General features: G+C 30.7%; 1 protein-coding gene across 5 annotated transcripts in view; it reads left to right on the top strand.

Annotated features, from left to right (window-relative positions):
* LOC143047997 (uncharacterized) overlaps positions 1-17,533 on the top strand; it is a 184,530-nt gene that overhangs the window by 99,735 nt on the left and 67,262 nt on the right. The window contains exon 1 of one of the 5 annotated variants that reach the window (XM_076221401.1): positions 5,530-6,523. The exons of the other annotated variants lie outside the window; for them this stretch is intronic. Coding sequence (XP_076077516.1) covers positions 5,840-6,523 — 684 coding nt within the window. The 5' untranslated portion in view covers positions 5,530-5,839. Of the gene's footprint in view, positions 1-5,529; positions 6,524-17,533 lie in introns of those variants that run through there. 5 annotated transcript variants of the gene reach the window in all.

The following is a 17,533-nucleotide window of genomic DNA, read 5'->3' as shown; positions in this document are numbered from 1 at the left end:
ATTTTAGTCATTGGGCCTCAGTGGGCCAGTGGTCTGAGTCTGCAATGATCAGTAGCTTGTCAACAGTAAGATTGTGAGTTAAACCCTGTTGAAGAAAGGTTTGTTCAACTCTGATCTCAGAGATTAACTAGGGTTTGTCAGCATTGAGTCCTGCTGTAAGTCTCTGGTTCTCTCCAAGTATCTCTATCATCCAATTCCTTCACCAGTATATAAACAAGGTATAACTGAGAGTGCAAAAAATTGTGTACCTGTTTTCTTGAGATGCCTGAATTTACAAATGGACTTGGCCACTTTTCCTATTTTAGCCACAGTACATTGAAAGTTTCACATCTGTGTGGTTTATTTATTACAGAAGAGTGAAGTAAGTTAGTCATCATTCTTTTTAAAAGCATTGTATAATTTGTGGATTTATAATAACACAATATCTTTCCAGGTCATCCATTACCTTTTAAGTTCCTATAGAAGGTTAATGCAGTCTTACTTTAAACAAAAATTTTAAATGTTAAATTCATGGATTTCTATAATTATTACTGAGAAATGAATATGTACTGGTACAGAAGTAGTTTTTAAACTTAGTTGATGTTTTCAGAAAAAAAATAATCATTAACAAATCTTGAAAGTCTAACAGTTTCAGAAATTTTAATGATAAAGTGAGGGTGGAAATTTGTGTAAAGGGAGGGGAACTAGAATTATAGTCACCAAATTAATGAGACATTAGATGTCTTGACAAGATAAGTAAATAAATGATACAGGAGAAGATTGTCAAGTATCCATAGGTTTTAAATGGTAAATAAGGTCATTATAATAGGTAAATAGTTTATTTATCAACCAAAATATTTGTGAATATATCAAAATAATTCCATGGTCGTCCCATATCAACATCTGTGTTCAAGAATTCATTTATTAAAGAGCCAGAGGTTTAATAAACAGATAAATATAAAATAAACCAGAGAGCTGGTACAGTTTGTATGGAAAATAAATAAAGCAGGAATGTACCAATGTGAAATTGGTACCATTTGAAGCAGAAGTAAAAAACAATTAACTGAACATTAGAATTTTAACCTCAAGGTTATGAAAGCACAGTTGTTCATATGGAATTCAATCTGTTGGGTAATACAGGTGATTGAATTGAATGTCCAAAGATATAGAATAAAATATGTTTTAAATTAAAAAATAAAATTGAAACTCGACTAAGTGCTTACTTAAATAATTAATAATAGCAGGAGGTTAAGAAGTTAATTATCTCCCCTTTTCTGAGGTCAATAAAAGTTCTGTAAAGCACACAAAAATTAGCGGTAGTAAAACTTATAAGCAAATAGACCGTTCCTTATGAAGTTTAGGTCTGTATAATATAAAAGAAAAGTGTCTATTTCTGGTATAGTGAAAAATTTGATACTGTAATGACCTATAGATACTAAATGTCCTAATCGAGTCATCTAAGTGATAATCATATTGACTTTTATATTTACTACAGAAGCAGCACTGAGCAGACCCTGAATGACGCAATGGTGTAATCCCTTTCCCCACCACCTTTCCTTTTCTACTCCCACACACGAGTGCATGCATCTTATATTGGGTTTAAATTGAAATCCCCTAAAATACTAATATTTAATTTTTTTTGTGGGGGGATAGGGGAATAAGGATGCAACTTCTTGACTGTCAAAAAGATTTTTAATGAAAACAAACACAAAGTGATCTGGAAAATTAGTTTATGATTAATTGACAATAGTTCATTCTCTTGATCAAAACTGTAGATATGACATGAATACAATAATAGGTTTGTGAGAATGTGATTATAAGTAAATTGTTTGATAATAGATGAGTACAAAGTTAAAAGTGGAACAGTTACTCAATGATTTGTAACCTGTAGTATATTTGTACTAGTTATTATCTTATAATAATATAAAGAGAATACCAATAGATTTACATGTATATTTGGCAGATTTGTTCTTTAATATTTAAAGTCGAACTTCAATCTGATTTCTATTATTTTTTCACCATTAGAACACCAGTGCATTAGAGATATCAATAGGGCCTCCCAAAACATTTTTTTCTTACATTTGAAAGTCTTCTGAGGAAAGGTACCAGGAAGCCGAAGGTAAAATTTCCTAAATAAAAATACCTAATGATAATTTAATAATAAGTATATTCATCTTTTTGCATTTTGTTTTTTATTTAATGAAAGTGGAAAATGTAACTATCATCTATGTAGATCACTGAAGATTGTAAAACATTTAGAAATATACTGAAGTTTTGAATAATTAGATCAGGGATCTTGGGTCATTCATGGTGCTGTTATTTGATCAAAGTATAATCAACCACAGCAGCATCTTTTTTGTTATTCCTTTTGCATGCTTCATGGAGAGGGGAGAACTATAATATATGGCCAATATAATGGTGTATACTCTCATTGAAAATAAATTTTGTTTCCAAATTTTTTTTGGTGGATTTTATATGTCCAACAGAGTCTTATTGATAAAGGAAAATTTCTCAGTGATATTCGTATAAAAAAATCGTCCAGTGTGTAATTAAATAAATGTCTAATAGAATAAGATATGACAAGATTCTAGACCAGTTGACGTCTTATGTTCAGATTAATTTATTAGATAGTTATTTAATTTGAAATGCTTCTTATTTGTGAAATAACATTTATTTGTGTATATATACAAACATTTCAGGGGGTCTTGGTATCTGAGTGGTCCTAATACTTCATATGCAGCAATCAGTTGCCTGTCAATAAAGATGTTTTATCTATGGAGTTCTTAATTGACTAGGATTGCTACTTTTCTGCCTAGTCATTGGTTCTATTTGTACACTCTTACAGGCTTGCTCTACCTTTAAAATCTGGCTGTCACAAGATTACCAACAAAAGTGGCATAAAGCACCAATAGTCATTCAATCATTCAGACATCTCTGTTGATTTGTTTTTTATGGCCCTGCAACGAAGTTGTCGATGCCATATAGTTTTACCATTGTCCGATATTCCAATATTCCGAAATTCCGAAATTCTGTAATTTCGTAATTCTGCCATCCGCAACAAACCATTATACAGAGTTTTTTTCTAAAGGCCTTCAGATATTGGGATGATTTTTAGTATGTGAGTTAACCATGATGAGTTACAGATCAAGTTTAAGTTTCATTCCGCTCCATTAATTTTTGACGAAATTACAGGCTTTGGACTTTGAGAATTTTTTGAAAATCACAGTTATACAGATTTTTTTTCAAACACCTTCAGATATTGGGCTGATTTTTGGTATGTGAGTTAACCATGATGAGTTACAGGTCAAGTTTAAGTTTTGTTTCACTCCGCTAATTTTTGCTGAAATTACGGGCTTTGGACTTTGATAAATTATTGAAAATCACAGTTATACAGATTTTTTTTCTATATGCCTCCAGATTTTGAGCTGATTTTTGATATGTGAGACTACCATCATGTTTGTGTCCACATGTGTTTATTATAGTGAAATTGCAGATTTTTCAACTTTTTGGGACGGGGCCATTCGTGTCGCTTTGACACATCTAGTTTGTCATTGGGTTGCTGTCTCATTGATGAAGCACCTCATATCTCCCTAATAAATATATGTTATCAAGGGGATTGTATATCTCCCTTTTCTTGAATGGTACATTTCTCAAAATAGAGCTGGTGTTTACAGCACATATAACAAACATGAAATATATATTTTTTCACCATAAGAAGTAATGAGATATCCCTATATGACACTTGAATAAGATAATATTTTTTGATGAATGGCAGGGGTAACGTGAAGTGACAAAGAATTCAGTCAATGTTATTAACAAGACACTTTTATAATCTTGTCAAACTCAAACTTAATTTTCATTACACGTAAATCCCTTCAATGCTGAAAATAGCATATATGTAAATCGACCGATTATAAACTCTATTGAATACATAAACATTGTAAAAGATCTGTTACATACTTAATTCTATTGATTCCAAATGTAATGTTTGACAATATTTCTTGAGTCGGGAGATAAAGTTATGAACTTGATGTGCGTTTAAGAACTGTATGATATTATTCACTTTATGTACAAAGAATATACAGATTTTGACCTTTTGTGCACTTTTCTGGAGCCTAATGGAAATATGATTGACTTTATAACTGTGGCGTGAACGCATGTAATGAGTAAAGACCATTGTACAAGTTTTCTTATCACTATCAGATATGTATATGGTATCATGATCATAAATTATTTACATTTAATTACTAAGTTTTAATATTAAAAAGTTATGTATCTAATGTTTATATTGAGATTAAAATAAAGTTGGTATTATCATTTCTGATAAACGATGAAAACTTTAAACAAGAGAAATTAATACATGATCTATGTAAAGGAATGAAATTCAGGACTACAATTCTACCGGGACGTGGCTTATTAAAGGTAGCTGATAAGATAAATAGAAGTCTATATGTTAGTGACAAAGATGACAGAATAAGACAACAAATACATTGGAGTCAGAATTACAATTGGAGTTGAAAGATCTTAAAATGATACTAGATATTGACTCTAAACAAAACAAATTAATGCAAAAGTGATGTCTAGACGTGGAGACTTTGTGCTTGTTCTGTGAGCTGAATTGTGAAACCATTGCTGATAGAATCAATGTTTAAACAAGTAAATGATATATACAGAAGTTATGAACAAAAACCATAAGTGGGACTTCATTCCCGATAAAATTATTTGCATTTATAACAAGAGGGAATTTATAGATATACAAGTATTTAAATGACAATAGTGTGACAATTTTGGACATGTGGGATGAACAAGTTTGTTTTTGTAATACTACAATTATACAGGAATATAGTATTTAGGATTTGTTTAGGTAAACATAAAATACAATAGGTACATATAACATTCCAAACAGATTATCTGGACAACCAGCTGGGCAGTGTTTTTAATTTCATGGACGCGGTCAGCTGATTTGGTTAAAACGTGGTGTTGATTTCAGTCCAGAAAGTTTGTTCATGTCACAGAGGTGGAAGACCTATGAAGTCAGGGTTGAGATATTTGATCGGCAGTCAGAGATTACAGTGCTGTGCATAATTTTATTAAGCTTAGACTTCTTAAGGAAAGTTATGTATGTGTGAAAACAGTAAATAATCGAGGATTTTTTCTGACATACTAGATGTTTTTGGTTGACTGAACCTAGTTTTGTCCATATATAGATGTAATTTTGTACATTCATAAAAGAGTTTCATATTGTATGCGATGAACTTCCTAGATAAAGATGACTTTAACTTTCATACGTAATTATGCTATTTCTTCAAAGTGCAATATTAATTTCAAATTTGAGGATTATTTAGTGACTGGAAAATAACCATAGGTAAATCAATTATCTTTGCCATGTGAAATAGTATATACTCAGTCAGATTTCTTACTTTTCTGAGACACCATTTTTTTGACTAATTTGGTAACTTAATGTAAATTCATTGTAGTGTATATGGATAACCTGACATTTACATAGACTTCAAATTAGACTGGTAAATATGTTTTCAGGATTTCTTCACTTGGATGACAATATTGGGTTTTTTACCTGGAGGTGTTAATTTTGTACCTGTAAAAAGTTGTTTATTTCTTACCTATGATAATGACCAGGTGAGTTGTAATCACAATCAACATAATTGACTTTAATACTAAAACTTTTAACCATTGTATAAGTAAAGGACTCAGGAATTTTACAACTTTTATGTACATTTCAATGGATTTTTGGATATTTATAAATAGTAGGAAACATGTGACTTGATGGATTGATATATGTGTTACGTTTTGTGATGGAATTTAATTACAGTTTGAATAGAATGACTATAGGTTTGTAAACATGGCATACAGACTGTATGCATCGTCAGAATCTCTGGAGGTGGTGGATAGCCCCACCCTGTCAACACGCAGCCTCCCAGGGGTATATAAAAAAAGATATTTACAGCTAAGTGATGAAGATTCTCTCTGTTCATCATATGAATGTTTGAATGACATCAATGTATCTGGAAATCGAAGGTTACGACAGATATCCACGTCAGATAGTCAGGATCTGTCCGACATGTCACCCATGTCAGCTTCTGGTGACTCCCCAAGATTACCCAATACCTCTGTTAACTATGGCAAGAAACGTAGGGCTCCTCTACCTCCAGTTCATGTATCTATCAAAGAACCTGAACATTCAAAACGGCAAACACAGGATGATTTCTACTTAGAAAGAAGATTATCTAGAATTGAGGAGGATATAGAAAAGAGGAGACGGCCAATATCTAGCTACAATGCTCCATTAATAAATATACATTCACCAGAAGATATATCTCCACGTTTATCCTCATCACAACGATTTCGTATGAAGGCAGCCATGATACTGTCATTACATTCACCTAAACTTAATCGTAGGGACACTCAGGGTTCAAAGAGAAAAGGAAAAAAGAAACTTTTGAATCAGTCGTTTGAGGAGCTTGAACCAGAAGATGTTGTGTTCTGTTATCTATCACCAGATTTACATGAAGAATATGATTTTGAGGTAGGCACTACCATTTTATAGAATGCATTTTAAGGTTTAGACACTGACTGTTTGTTGATATCCAGGTCTATCTTGCTTTTGGTGTAGTTGGGTTACTGTCTCATTGATGTTTACTCAACATCTATAGGAATTCAGACATAATAGAAAACAAATAAATAAAGAGCTCATTTTTTTCCACAAGTCTTTTCCATTCAATACATTAATGGCAACTTCCAATTATTTTTTTTCCTGTCAGACTCACTGCTGCAAGCCTAATCCATCAGGACACATATGTTCACAGTTATTCATTATATGCTTAATGAATGTATTGTGCATAAATTATGTAATGGGTGTGCAAAAAATACTACACGATGCTTTTAAAAGGTTTCATTATAAGAAAATTTAAAATGTAGTGTTGTTTAAAAAGCGTGGGATTGTTATACAATTTAAGGACAAAAGCACTGTCTGAAGTTTAATGTTTTCTTAAAAAATTATTTTTAAGATTTATTTTTCGAAAATATTAAAATTTTTGAAAAAAATCTGCACTTTCAAAAATGATGTTTTTTAAGAGGTCTAACACACTAAAAGGGGACATGTGTGAATTTTTTAGAACCATATATCAGCTTTTTTTACAAAAACTTTATAAACAGAAAATGATACTTGTTCTTGAAATGTCCTTGAACCTGTGTCTTACTATTCTATCAAAGGTTGCAGGAAAATTGTTTTGAGTTGAACAAAAATGTAAACATGTTCTGAGAAAGTCTGAATTAGTGACCAGTGCAAACATTTCAATACTAATTGTGAAATTCTTCGTAATTTAATTTATTCTATACCTAACCATTATGTTTTAAACCTATCTTAATCTTGATCTAAATGCTAAGTACTCGGTTATAATGGAAATGTTGTTTTAGGAATTATATACTGAACTTTGGATAGAAATGTTTTACAAAGGTTTCAAAATAGGATTTCAGATTTATTATGGCCATTATAAGTTGTAATCATTTATGTCATCAAGAGTCAAAGTGGGAAACATGTCTGACATGGTATTAGGTTCCTCTCTTTTTAATATTTTTCAATGAGGACCAGTGTCCTCGATGATATTTTTGTTTTTAAATGATATTGTTTCTTTTTTATATGTCAGATAATCAAAAAGACCAGATAAATTGTCCTGAAAAAACTAGAACAAGGGATTAATCTGTTATGGAATAGGATAGTTGTCGGAACCTTATATTAGTCATAATGACAGTGTCTAGCATTGTTGCCTTTCACACAGTAACATCAATTATAATAATAATAAATGGCATAAGTTTTTGCCTTTAAACAACACCTATATTTGACATAATGTTAATCTGTTGTGATGTTACACTATTGTTTCAGGTAAGGGTGAAGGTTGGTACCTATTAAAAATGAGACTCTGTATTTATTTGCATATGTCCTGATGTTCAGTGTTTTTTTTTATGCCTCACCTACGATAGTAGAGGGGCATTATGTTTTCTGGTCTGTGCCTCCGTTCGTCCTTTTGTTCGTTTGTTCGTTCGTCAGTGCGTCCGTTCGTCCTGCTTCAGGTTAAAGTTTTTGGTCAAGGTAGTTTTTGATGAAGCTGAAGTCCAATCAACTTGAAACTTAGTACACTTGTTGCTTATGATATGATCTTTCTAATTTTAAAGCCAAATTATACTTTTGACCCCAATTTCAGGGTCTAATGAACATAGAAAATGAAAGGGGGAGTTTCAGGTTAAAGTTTTTGGTAAAGGTAGTTTTTGATGAAGTTGAAGTCCAAACAACTTGAAACTTAGTACACATGTTCCCTATGGTATGATCTTTCTAATTTTAATGCCAAATTAGATTTTTTACCCAATTTCACGGTCCATTGAACATGGAAAATGATAGTGCGAGTGGGGCATCCGTGTACTAAGGAGACATTCTTGTTTTATATAGATTAGACTGTTGGTTTTCCTTGTTTTAATGGTTTTACACTAGTTATTTTTGGCTAGTCATTTTATAGCTTGCTGTTTGGTGTGAGCCAAGGCTCCGTGTTGAAGACTGTATTTTTACCTATAATGGTTTACTTTTACACATTTTTACTTGCATGGAGAGTTGTCTCAGTGGCACTCATACCACATCTTCTTTATCTATTTAGGTAATGTCGATAGTAGTATAATCTTGCTCTCTGGCACTTTAGACAATTCATTGTGCAAAGATTGACCTTATATATATTGTAACTAGACAATTCATTGTGCAAAGATTGACCTTATATATATTGTAACTTATAAATAAGACAATTCATAATGCAAAGATTGACCATATATATATGTAATGATCTTATATTTACCGTGTATTGTCATTAATAACTACACATTACACCAATTAACAGCATGGGAAAATATTGACAACACGGAAACCACAGGGTATTTGTTAGGCGTTAGTTTGTTACATGATTAGTAAAAACCTATCAAAATTAGGAGAAGGCACCTGTTTTCTAAGAACCTGTCAAATAACTAAGATATTGGGGACTCAAAACTTCAAAATTACTTGGTATCATTGCCAAGTCTTATATTCACCTGGAGATTTAGAACCCTGTTTTGACTACTTATATTGATGTGTTATCATCGGATAAAGGAATTATTAAACGATGAATTACTTAATTTAAGAAATTGTCATTTAAGGAAGTATGAAACATATGTAGTAGGTCATTGGTTGTTTAAAGCATGTAAATAAAGCAAAAAATCTAATAGTAAATAAAGGTTTGAAAGGAAATTATAAATTTTAATCATTTTTTTAATGACTTTGTATTGAAAACTAGATAAAAATTGCGCAACTATTATTTATTATTGCATAAATGACAAAAAATGTTGTACAATCAATACATTTGTTTGTAAATTACAACAGATTATTTCTATAAACAACACTGAATCGTCCAAAACGTCACGGAAGTGACCGTATTTATATTTGGAGTTTCAAAGATGTTAATTTAAATGCAAATTAATGTTAATAAGTTAAAAATAATGAACTTCAATTCCTTTGAACATAAAGTTACGCAGTACATATTTCATATTTAATATTCTTTTATGTAACCATCATGAATTAGAATGCTTTGTTTTTTTGAACGCAATAAATGTTTGGTTGGTTTTTTTCTGTTGTGGTTTCTCAGTGTCTGTTTATTTGACCCAAGAGAAAGCAGAATCCTGTTCAGATTGTGAAATCCTAAATTACGTAACATAGTCATGGTGCAAGCCAGTAGCTAATGGGGGGGGGGGGGCTCTTTTCACCAAAAAATCTTACGATAAAAATCGATTGCAAGAAACACTGAAATGTTCATCACTAACAAGAATAATTTTTTTTAAAAAGATTTATTGTGAAATTATCGCAATAATCTAAAAATGCTGTATGTGTTCCACCATTATCATACTAACACTTGACACACACAAAAAATATCTGATGTGAGTTTGAAACAGCAGTAAATTTACAGCTTAAGAAATTAACAAATTAATTATCAGTTAATTTGTGAGAGGAAAATCATAAAACGGTTCATACATAAGAAAAAAATTACACTGCTCAAATCCCCAAACACCTTTATTTATTTTTATAAAAAAAATGTTAGTGTTAGTTGCTTAGTTGTTCATCATCTTTTTATTTGTGCCTCTATTATTGTTGGTTTTCCACCATTTCCCTCTGTTTGATATTTAGGAGTAAGAATATAAATTAAGACCCTATATAATCTGTATCACAGCTATGTAAACTATGTCGGAGATATTAATTTTACTATGACAAATACCATCTTAAGTAAGCTACAGTCATATTTTTTTATGATAAATGTATATGATGGAGTTATATATATAATCCATGGTATATGTACCTAATGTGATAAATGTTAGACTTGAACTGTTTCAAGATGACATTTTTTTATTACCTGACATTAATCTTCTTAGTCTAGCTATGCATTCTAATCTCTTTTTTTTTAACGTGGATGTAAAAATAAAATTAAGATTTAGATCATGTTGATGTACATTCTTCTTTTTATTGATAAGATAGAAATTAAAAAAAAAAAAAAAACTATAACTATTCTATCATTGTAAAGCTCTGCATATTCACCCCAAGATTTAGTACCATATTTGGACTTTTTATATTTTTGGGTTAATATCAGTAGATAAAGAAGGTATAAAAAGACAAAATACTAAATTTATAACAGTCTTCATTTAAGGAAGTAAAATATCCCACAGTAGATCGATCTTTGGAAAATAAAATGAGGTCAAAGGTTATATGTTTAAGAACATCAATGATATTACTTTCTGAGTAAATAAAGCAGAAATCTTAGACAAATTTATATTTTTTTCCCTGAACACTTTAAGTTTATATCTTTTATTACTATAAAATCATCTGGATTTGGTAACTTAACCTTATATATACAGTATATATTTTCATGGTATAAACTTGTTTCTTCCTTGAAGTGCTTTCGTACTTCTGAAAAGATTCTTGATTTATTTATTGACCAAGTAATGCATTGAATTGTGTGCCCATAAGTTTTGACGTAATATTTATGATGTATACAGGTGATACTAAAACACCTACACTTTACATTAAGATTCTTAAGTTTTGATAATTACGTAATTCTTAACTTTTGATAATTACGTAATTTTAGCTTTTTATTCCCTGTTTCATTGAAGGCCAAGATTTTAGCTGTCACTGAACAAAATTTATGTTTTATAATTGCAAAATGTAGTAATGGCAAACATTAAGTATGCATACAGTGAAAAGGTACACTCACTAGACTAACACCCATTAAGGGAGAGTTTTATTTTTTACCATGACATCAGTTAGGCATTGCTTTTATTATTACGTGTTGTCAAAATAATTATATTTTAATAGGACAAACCAAGAATTGGTAGTCCATTTTCACTAGACAGCTGTGTAACTTTCTCGGTTGTGGCATTGAAGTTAAAAATTGACTTATTAACATGTATAGCAATTCAGACCTCCTTTCTTATTAGTAAAATTTTCAATAACCATACCATTGAGGGCTAATGTCAGGATTCTAAAATAAGGTTCATGCATGTGTTTGGCACTTTGGGTTTGGAGGTAAGGAGGAACATAGAATTAACATCTGTGAACATGATAATTTTGGACAGTAAGGAATTTTGTTTATGTGACTGAATATTTTTTTGGCGTATTTTTATGAGTAAAGACATGTAGTTGTACCAAAGGGTACCCCTTGTGTCCTTGCACTGATAGATCCCACTATTTTGATTGTTTAGATTATAATGAATCTGTTATTGGTCTTTTAAATATTTTAGTGACATGAATATAAACCTTTTTTCTCTGAATCTACAATACCTGTTTTGACACACCGATCCATCAATGTATTGAGTAGATGTGGATAAGATCTAAATGGTATGATGATATCTCCTAAATCTAGATTTATATCACCAAATAATACAGTTCACAGCCTGGTTAGGAGAAGGTGTTAGTGTGGAGACAAATTACTGTTGAGATTAAAAAATCAGTCAAAAAAAGTCATTACAAAATCTGTCCGCCCCATGAAAACAAGGTGGTATCATTTTAACTTTTAATACATTTTATGGTAAACTGTCCTTGAACTGTTCATTCAACCCTCGTTTGCTCTTCAGCATTTTTTTTTTTAACTTTATTGTGAATTTTTCACTCTGCATAACTTATAAGAGATGTGGGTATTCATCAAAGTAACAAAAATGGACATAAATGGCATAATAGCTTTTTGGTATGCCAAGAACAAGAGCTAAGAAACTATTAAGTTAAAAAGTCATGAATTCACTGTATTGTTTAAACATTCATGCATTAACCTGTATTTGTTCAGAGCTTTGTCTTTTGGTCTTTGTGGATATTTGTCTCATTGGCAACCATACATCAACTCATAATTTTAATATATGTCTATTGTGAAGGTTTTTGTGGATGTCTTTTTTGTGTTTTGTATTGTTTGGTTTCTGTCTTGTATCATTAATTAAAAGACCTGACAGCTTCAGAGTGCTCTGTTGCTGATGTTATACTTTTGGCTTTCAGCTAGCTATTTATGTCTTGAAGTTATTAATTGAAGAGAGTCTATGCAATAGTTACTTTTTATTGACAAATTTTGTGGTGATGTTTTTTTCCTGACATACAGGGTAAATATTGATTTATTTATTTTTCTGACATACTTGGTAAATATTGGAAGATCTATTTTTCAAGGAACCATCCTGGATTAATAAGTATTTGATGATGTAGATTATAATCTGAAATAGTTTATGATCACTATTAAATTTTCATGACACATTCATTTCATTCATAATTTTAATAACATCCTTATCAATGGAAGATATTAAATTTTAGAATTTGAAAAAAATATTAAAATGGTATGTTTAATCTTTTCAATTTTAATGGTGCACATATTTTTATAATATGTTTTTACAATAGAAAAGAAACCGCAATAATTTGTTAGGGAGGGTAATGAAAATTACATCAGCGATTGATAAAATGAAATTAACAACTTAATTACTGATATCAATTAAAAGTCTTGGTCATTGACTGTTAAATGAGTTTTATAAGAATGTTTAATTGTTAAGCATGTCATTCACATCTTACAGTCGAGTCCTTCACTTGTCCTTGAGATTCCAGAAAATATCAACTACACAATCAAAGCTATTGTTGCAGCTATCAAAAATATTTACTCAGTTGTGTAAACCAATTTCATCCAAAAAAATCAATTAACTTTATTATCAGATTGAATTTGTCCATTAATAGTGTTTATATGTCAAGCAAAGAAACAAGATATTATTTCTAGAAACTTGGCAGTTTGATCTGGTCAGCCAATTGCTATAGATTTCCCGGTCTAAAATTCTTCTTATTCTTCTCTGCTCTCTCAATAACAATATCATGGCCTGGGTGTTAAGATTTTGTGTCTGTGTTAATGATTGTAGAAGTATTACTACATGTACTTGGTCTTGTGTTTCCATGGATGTTTTAAACAAAACCTGAAAAGCGCATTCATTAACACTCATGAACTTTTCACTAAATTTGGAAAAGTATGTACAGAACAATAAAACATGCAAATTATCTAAATATAACATCACTATTACACTAAAATCTGACAGAACAATGGTGTATATATGTTAACAGTACACAGAATGGTCTAATATTAAAGCTGTCTATGTGACAATTCCATGCTGGAAATCTACCTTTACTTATATAAATATAGCTTGTATAATTAATATTAAGAATATCAATACCTAGAAAATAAAAATTTACAATAAAAAGTGGAGATAGAGAAACTATAAAAACCTGTCAACCTGCATGCCCCTACTGCAAGCAGAGCAATAGCAATTGTCACCATAACAGCAATGAGGAATTTCAAGGGTTTAGCTTATGAGTAGTTGTCTTATATAAGGGATTCCATTAGCTGAGAAGCTTTCTTGTTGGTGTATTTATAGATTATCATTGAGATGACGAATGCGCCAATGGTGTCCAGCACTAATTTTTTCATATCACTCTACTGTGCAGAGAACTATCAGTTAGTAAGATCTAAGGAAAATTTTGTAAAATAGTGATAATATTCATTATTACTATACCACAGAGAACCACTAGCAAATCGTACTGTAGATTTGAAGTAGATGTATTATTTAGTTTAAACATATTTATTTTTAGTGGATTGGGAAACAAGTTTTGCAACTTATATTAATCCCTTTCCACTTTGCAGGTGCGAGTGCTGCCTTGTAGCGGCATTAGCCTGCTCTTTTTCGAAATCTACAAGGGTGTCTTTAACATGCAAGAGATATGGCTCTCTCTTAACACGGGTCAGCCATTTATCGTCCCCTTCCGACGGACTATCATCGTTTCCTCAAGACCATACTCGCAAAAGGTGTCAAGGGAGAGCCGAAAATTTAGTCCCTAAAATTTTCATCCCAGAGGTATTATTTGGAAGCTTATAACAACACCATTTACAATTCATGGACGCTAAAGGATAAAACCATAAAATATTGACTAAAATTCATTTATGTTATGATAAAGGAGGCTGCTATGATTTCTTGGGGTTGTTGCCTTGAGTTGTTTTGATATCGTCTCATCTCATGTTGCGGTGTTTATACAAATACGAAGTATGTCTGAAAAATAGTGAAACCCTATAATTTTGATCGATGATTACTAACCTTAATATGAACTGAACAAATAGTTGTCAAATAATTGTCACATTTTATTTTACGTTGAAATAAATGATCACCATAAGACTAACAACCCTACTGTGTGAAACCTTATAATGTTGGACAGTGTTATGACCAGTAGTCAGCTGTCAAATATCACAAAATCAAATACCTTAATAAACACCCTGAAAAAAGGCGTTGAATGTTTACATGGCATTAATATCAGGCTTTGGTCATATTAGGTTACGTCACCTCTAGCTGACCGTTAACGCATCCCTCTTTTATTGTTTTCTTTTTCCATAAGCTAAATCATTCATGTTGGTACTTTTGTAGTTGACTGGATTTTGTTTCCTCCAGTACTTTTGTAGTTGACTGGGTATTGTTTCCACCGAGTTTGTTTGTTCCCACTGTGTAAATGATTATATGTCGGAGAAGAGATCGAGGAGTTTATTGTCAACCGTCAAGAAGATACGTCATATTGAAAAGATTTCTAATAAATAAAGATATTGTATTCTGTAACACATACCTTTTATATTGAATTCATTATTGTTGTAATCATGATACTTAGTTAATTAAAAATTTGATTCAGCTTTATACATCTTATGAGACATTCTGGCTCTAACTCTTAAGTTACAAATTCTACCAATGTCAGTGACTTTGATATCAAAACCTAGGGTGTCTGCACCACATGATATTACACATGTTTTCGTACTTTTAAAGCATTCCGGTTCTGGTGGTATTACTTTTTTTGAATTTCATAGTTCCGTATGATCATGAAATTATGTAACAAACAAAATGCATTATTTCCATTGTGAAAAATTGAAAATAATCAAAATGGGGAAGGGTATGTATTAACGTTGCTGCCAAAGAGAATTTTCCAAACTCACCTCAAGGCCACCAAGGCAGTCATATTATGAACAGGGTTTTGCACACAAAGTATAAAGCTAGAAATATAACCTTGTAGTTAGTAACTAGATTAATTTCTCAAAGATTAAGGATGGTTTTGACTATCCAAGTCCTAATATTAAAGTATAGAGGTGTACATAATCCCTGGGAAAGGTTATAAAACAATACTTCAAAAGGTATAAGTTTTAATTCTGAGGGACAATACATCTGCTGCATAAGATAAACATTATATAATCACATTGGGATTAAATGTAACATGCATTTTATATTGAAATGATAAATGAATTATTCAATTTCTATTGTATATCTTATTTGAAGTGAAAAGGGGGGAAATTATAGAGATGTAAAGAGTACAATTAGTTTGAAATTTCTTTTTTTATTTTATGAATTGGAATAAATAAACTCAATTATAATTGTATGGTAAGGTTGAAGAAATTAATTGGGGGCCTTAAATGAAGCACATGCAAAGGCCATGTAAGCCTTTAAAGGTACATCTTCAACTGTTGCAACTCTTTATGATTTAGGTAATGTATTAAAATTTACTATTTACAGTAATTTTATATAGATAAAGTAATGTAGGTATAATTTGGTTTGTGTTTAGATTCAGAAAATATCACAAAATTTTGGACAAAGTCCAAACACATGAACATAGAAAGGAGTAAAAACAAATAGCATTTCCTTCTTTTTACATTTACAGTGTGGTTTTTTTTTTTTATTGCAAATGTTTAAAAAAAAAAAAAAAAAAAAAAAAACTTCAATGTCAGCAAGAAAGAAAATATGTCAATTTGTATTTAAGAGAGCTACCGAATTCTTAAACACAAATGATATATGGTTCACAAATATAATGTTACTGTCTTTGACCGAGAAAATTTCTATAGGAGGGATAGATTCATGGTGTCAAGTTAAAATTTGAGTATACTATCATGTAATTTGTCATGGCTTTTTAACCTGAGCTGAATACTAAAATGTATTTTTGTATGTTGATGATGTTATGACATGCTCTGTAATGAGTTTACTTTGTGATTATGAATGTTGAGGTCATTCAAGTTGAAATTTATACAATGCTAAAACAGCTAGCAAAAAAGAAAATTAGGTAATGTACAGCTTTGTAAGTTTTATATTGAACAGAATAAATAATATTCAGTCCTGAAAATGTTGTATAATAGTTGGCCATAAAACGGAATGCATTGTTTTTAACATTTTATAGTCATGACACTCAAAAATATGCTAGAATGATAGGGAACCATACTAAATCTTATCAAAAAGACTGTAATAAAATGTTTATATTTAGAAAAATCTACGGTGAAACGAAATGAAATAGAGAAGGAGTTGAATTGTGAAATCAGATAACATAGAAAACAAGTGATCCATCCACTGGTACATTGATCCATTTACACTGATAACAGGTCATTTGTAGATCCATCACCAAGTTTTAATAGTCCAGAGGTTTAAAGTGACCAATATTACCATTGTCCAGAACAGGATATAAAACTAGTCGAGATCAGAGTGATATGCTTTTAATAGATAGCACATAAATTTGAAAATTTACTAGTTTGACAATTTCAGGGGTCAGACCTTCTCTCTTATCATACTTATTGTAATTTACCTGTTAACCAAGGCTTCATATGCCATTCATCATGTAATTTAAGTTTAAATTGAAATAAATGGGCAATTAATCTTAAATTTTAATTGAGGGGAAGTTAAGGTCAATGTGAATTTTTCAAATAGAATTTAAATATAATTGAGTTATCTCCCATTATATGCTATTTGATATAAGCATGTGAAATTATTAAAAAAAAAATGTTTTGCTGTTACAATTATTTTGAAAGCACAATTTAGACCTGTATAATGATTTTAAAAGTTGTTACATATATCATTAATTTGAATTATTTTTTTTAATTTATGTTCTGCAGTTACTGATTTGAAAATATTAGTTATATATACAATCATACAAGGTATAAAGAGTGACAATTGAAATCAGTTA

This window comes from Mytilus galloprovincialis, chromosome 10 (genome assembly GCF_965363235.1).
Source record: "Mytilus galloprovincialis chromosome 10, xbMytGall1.hap1.1, whole genome shotgun sequence".
In the NCBI taxonomy this organism is placed as follows: Eukaryota; Metazoa; Mollusca; class Bivalvia; order Mytilida; family Mytilidae; genus Mytilus; species Mytilus galloprovincialis.
The sequence above is the reverse complement of the archived record's forward strand: the minus strand, read 5'-3'. Positions and strand labels throughout refer to the sequence as shown.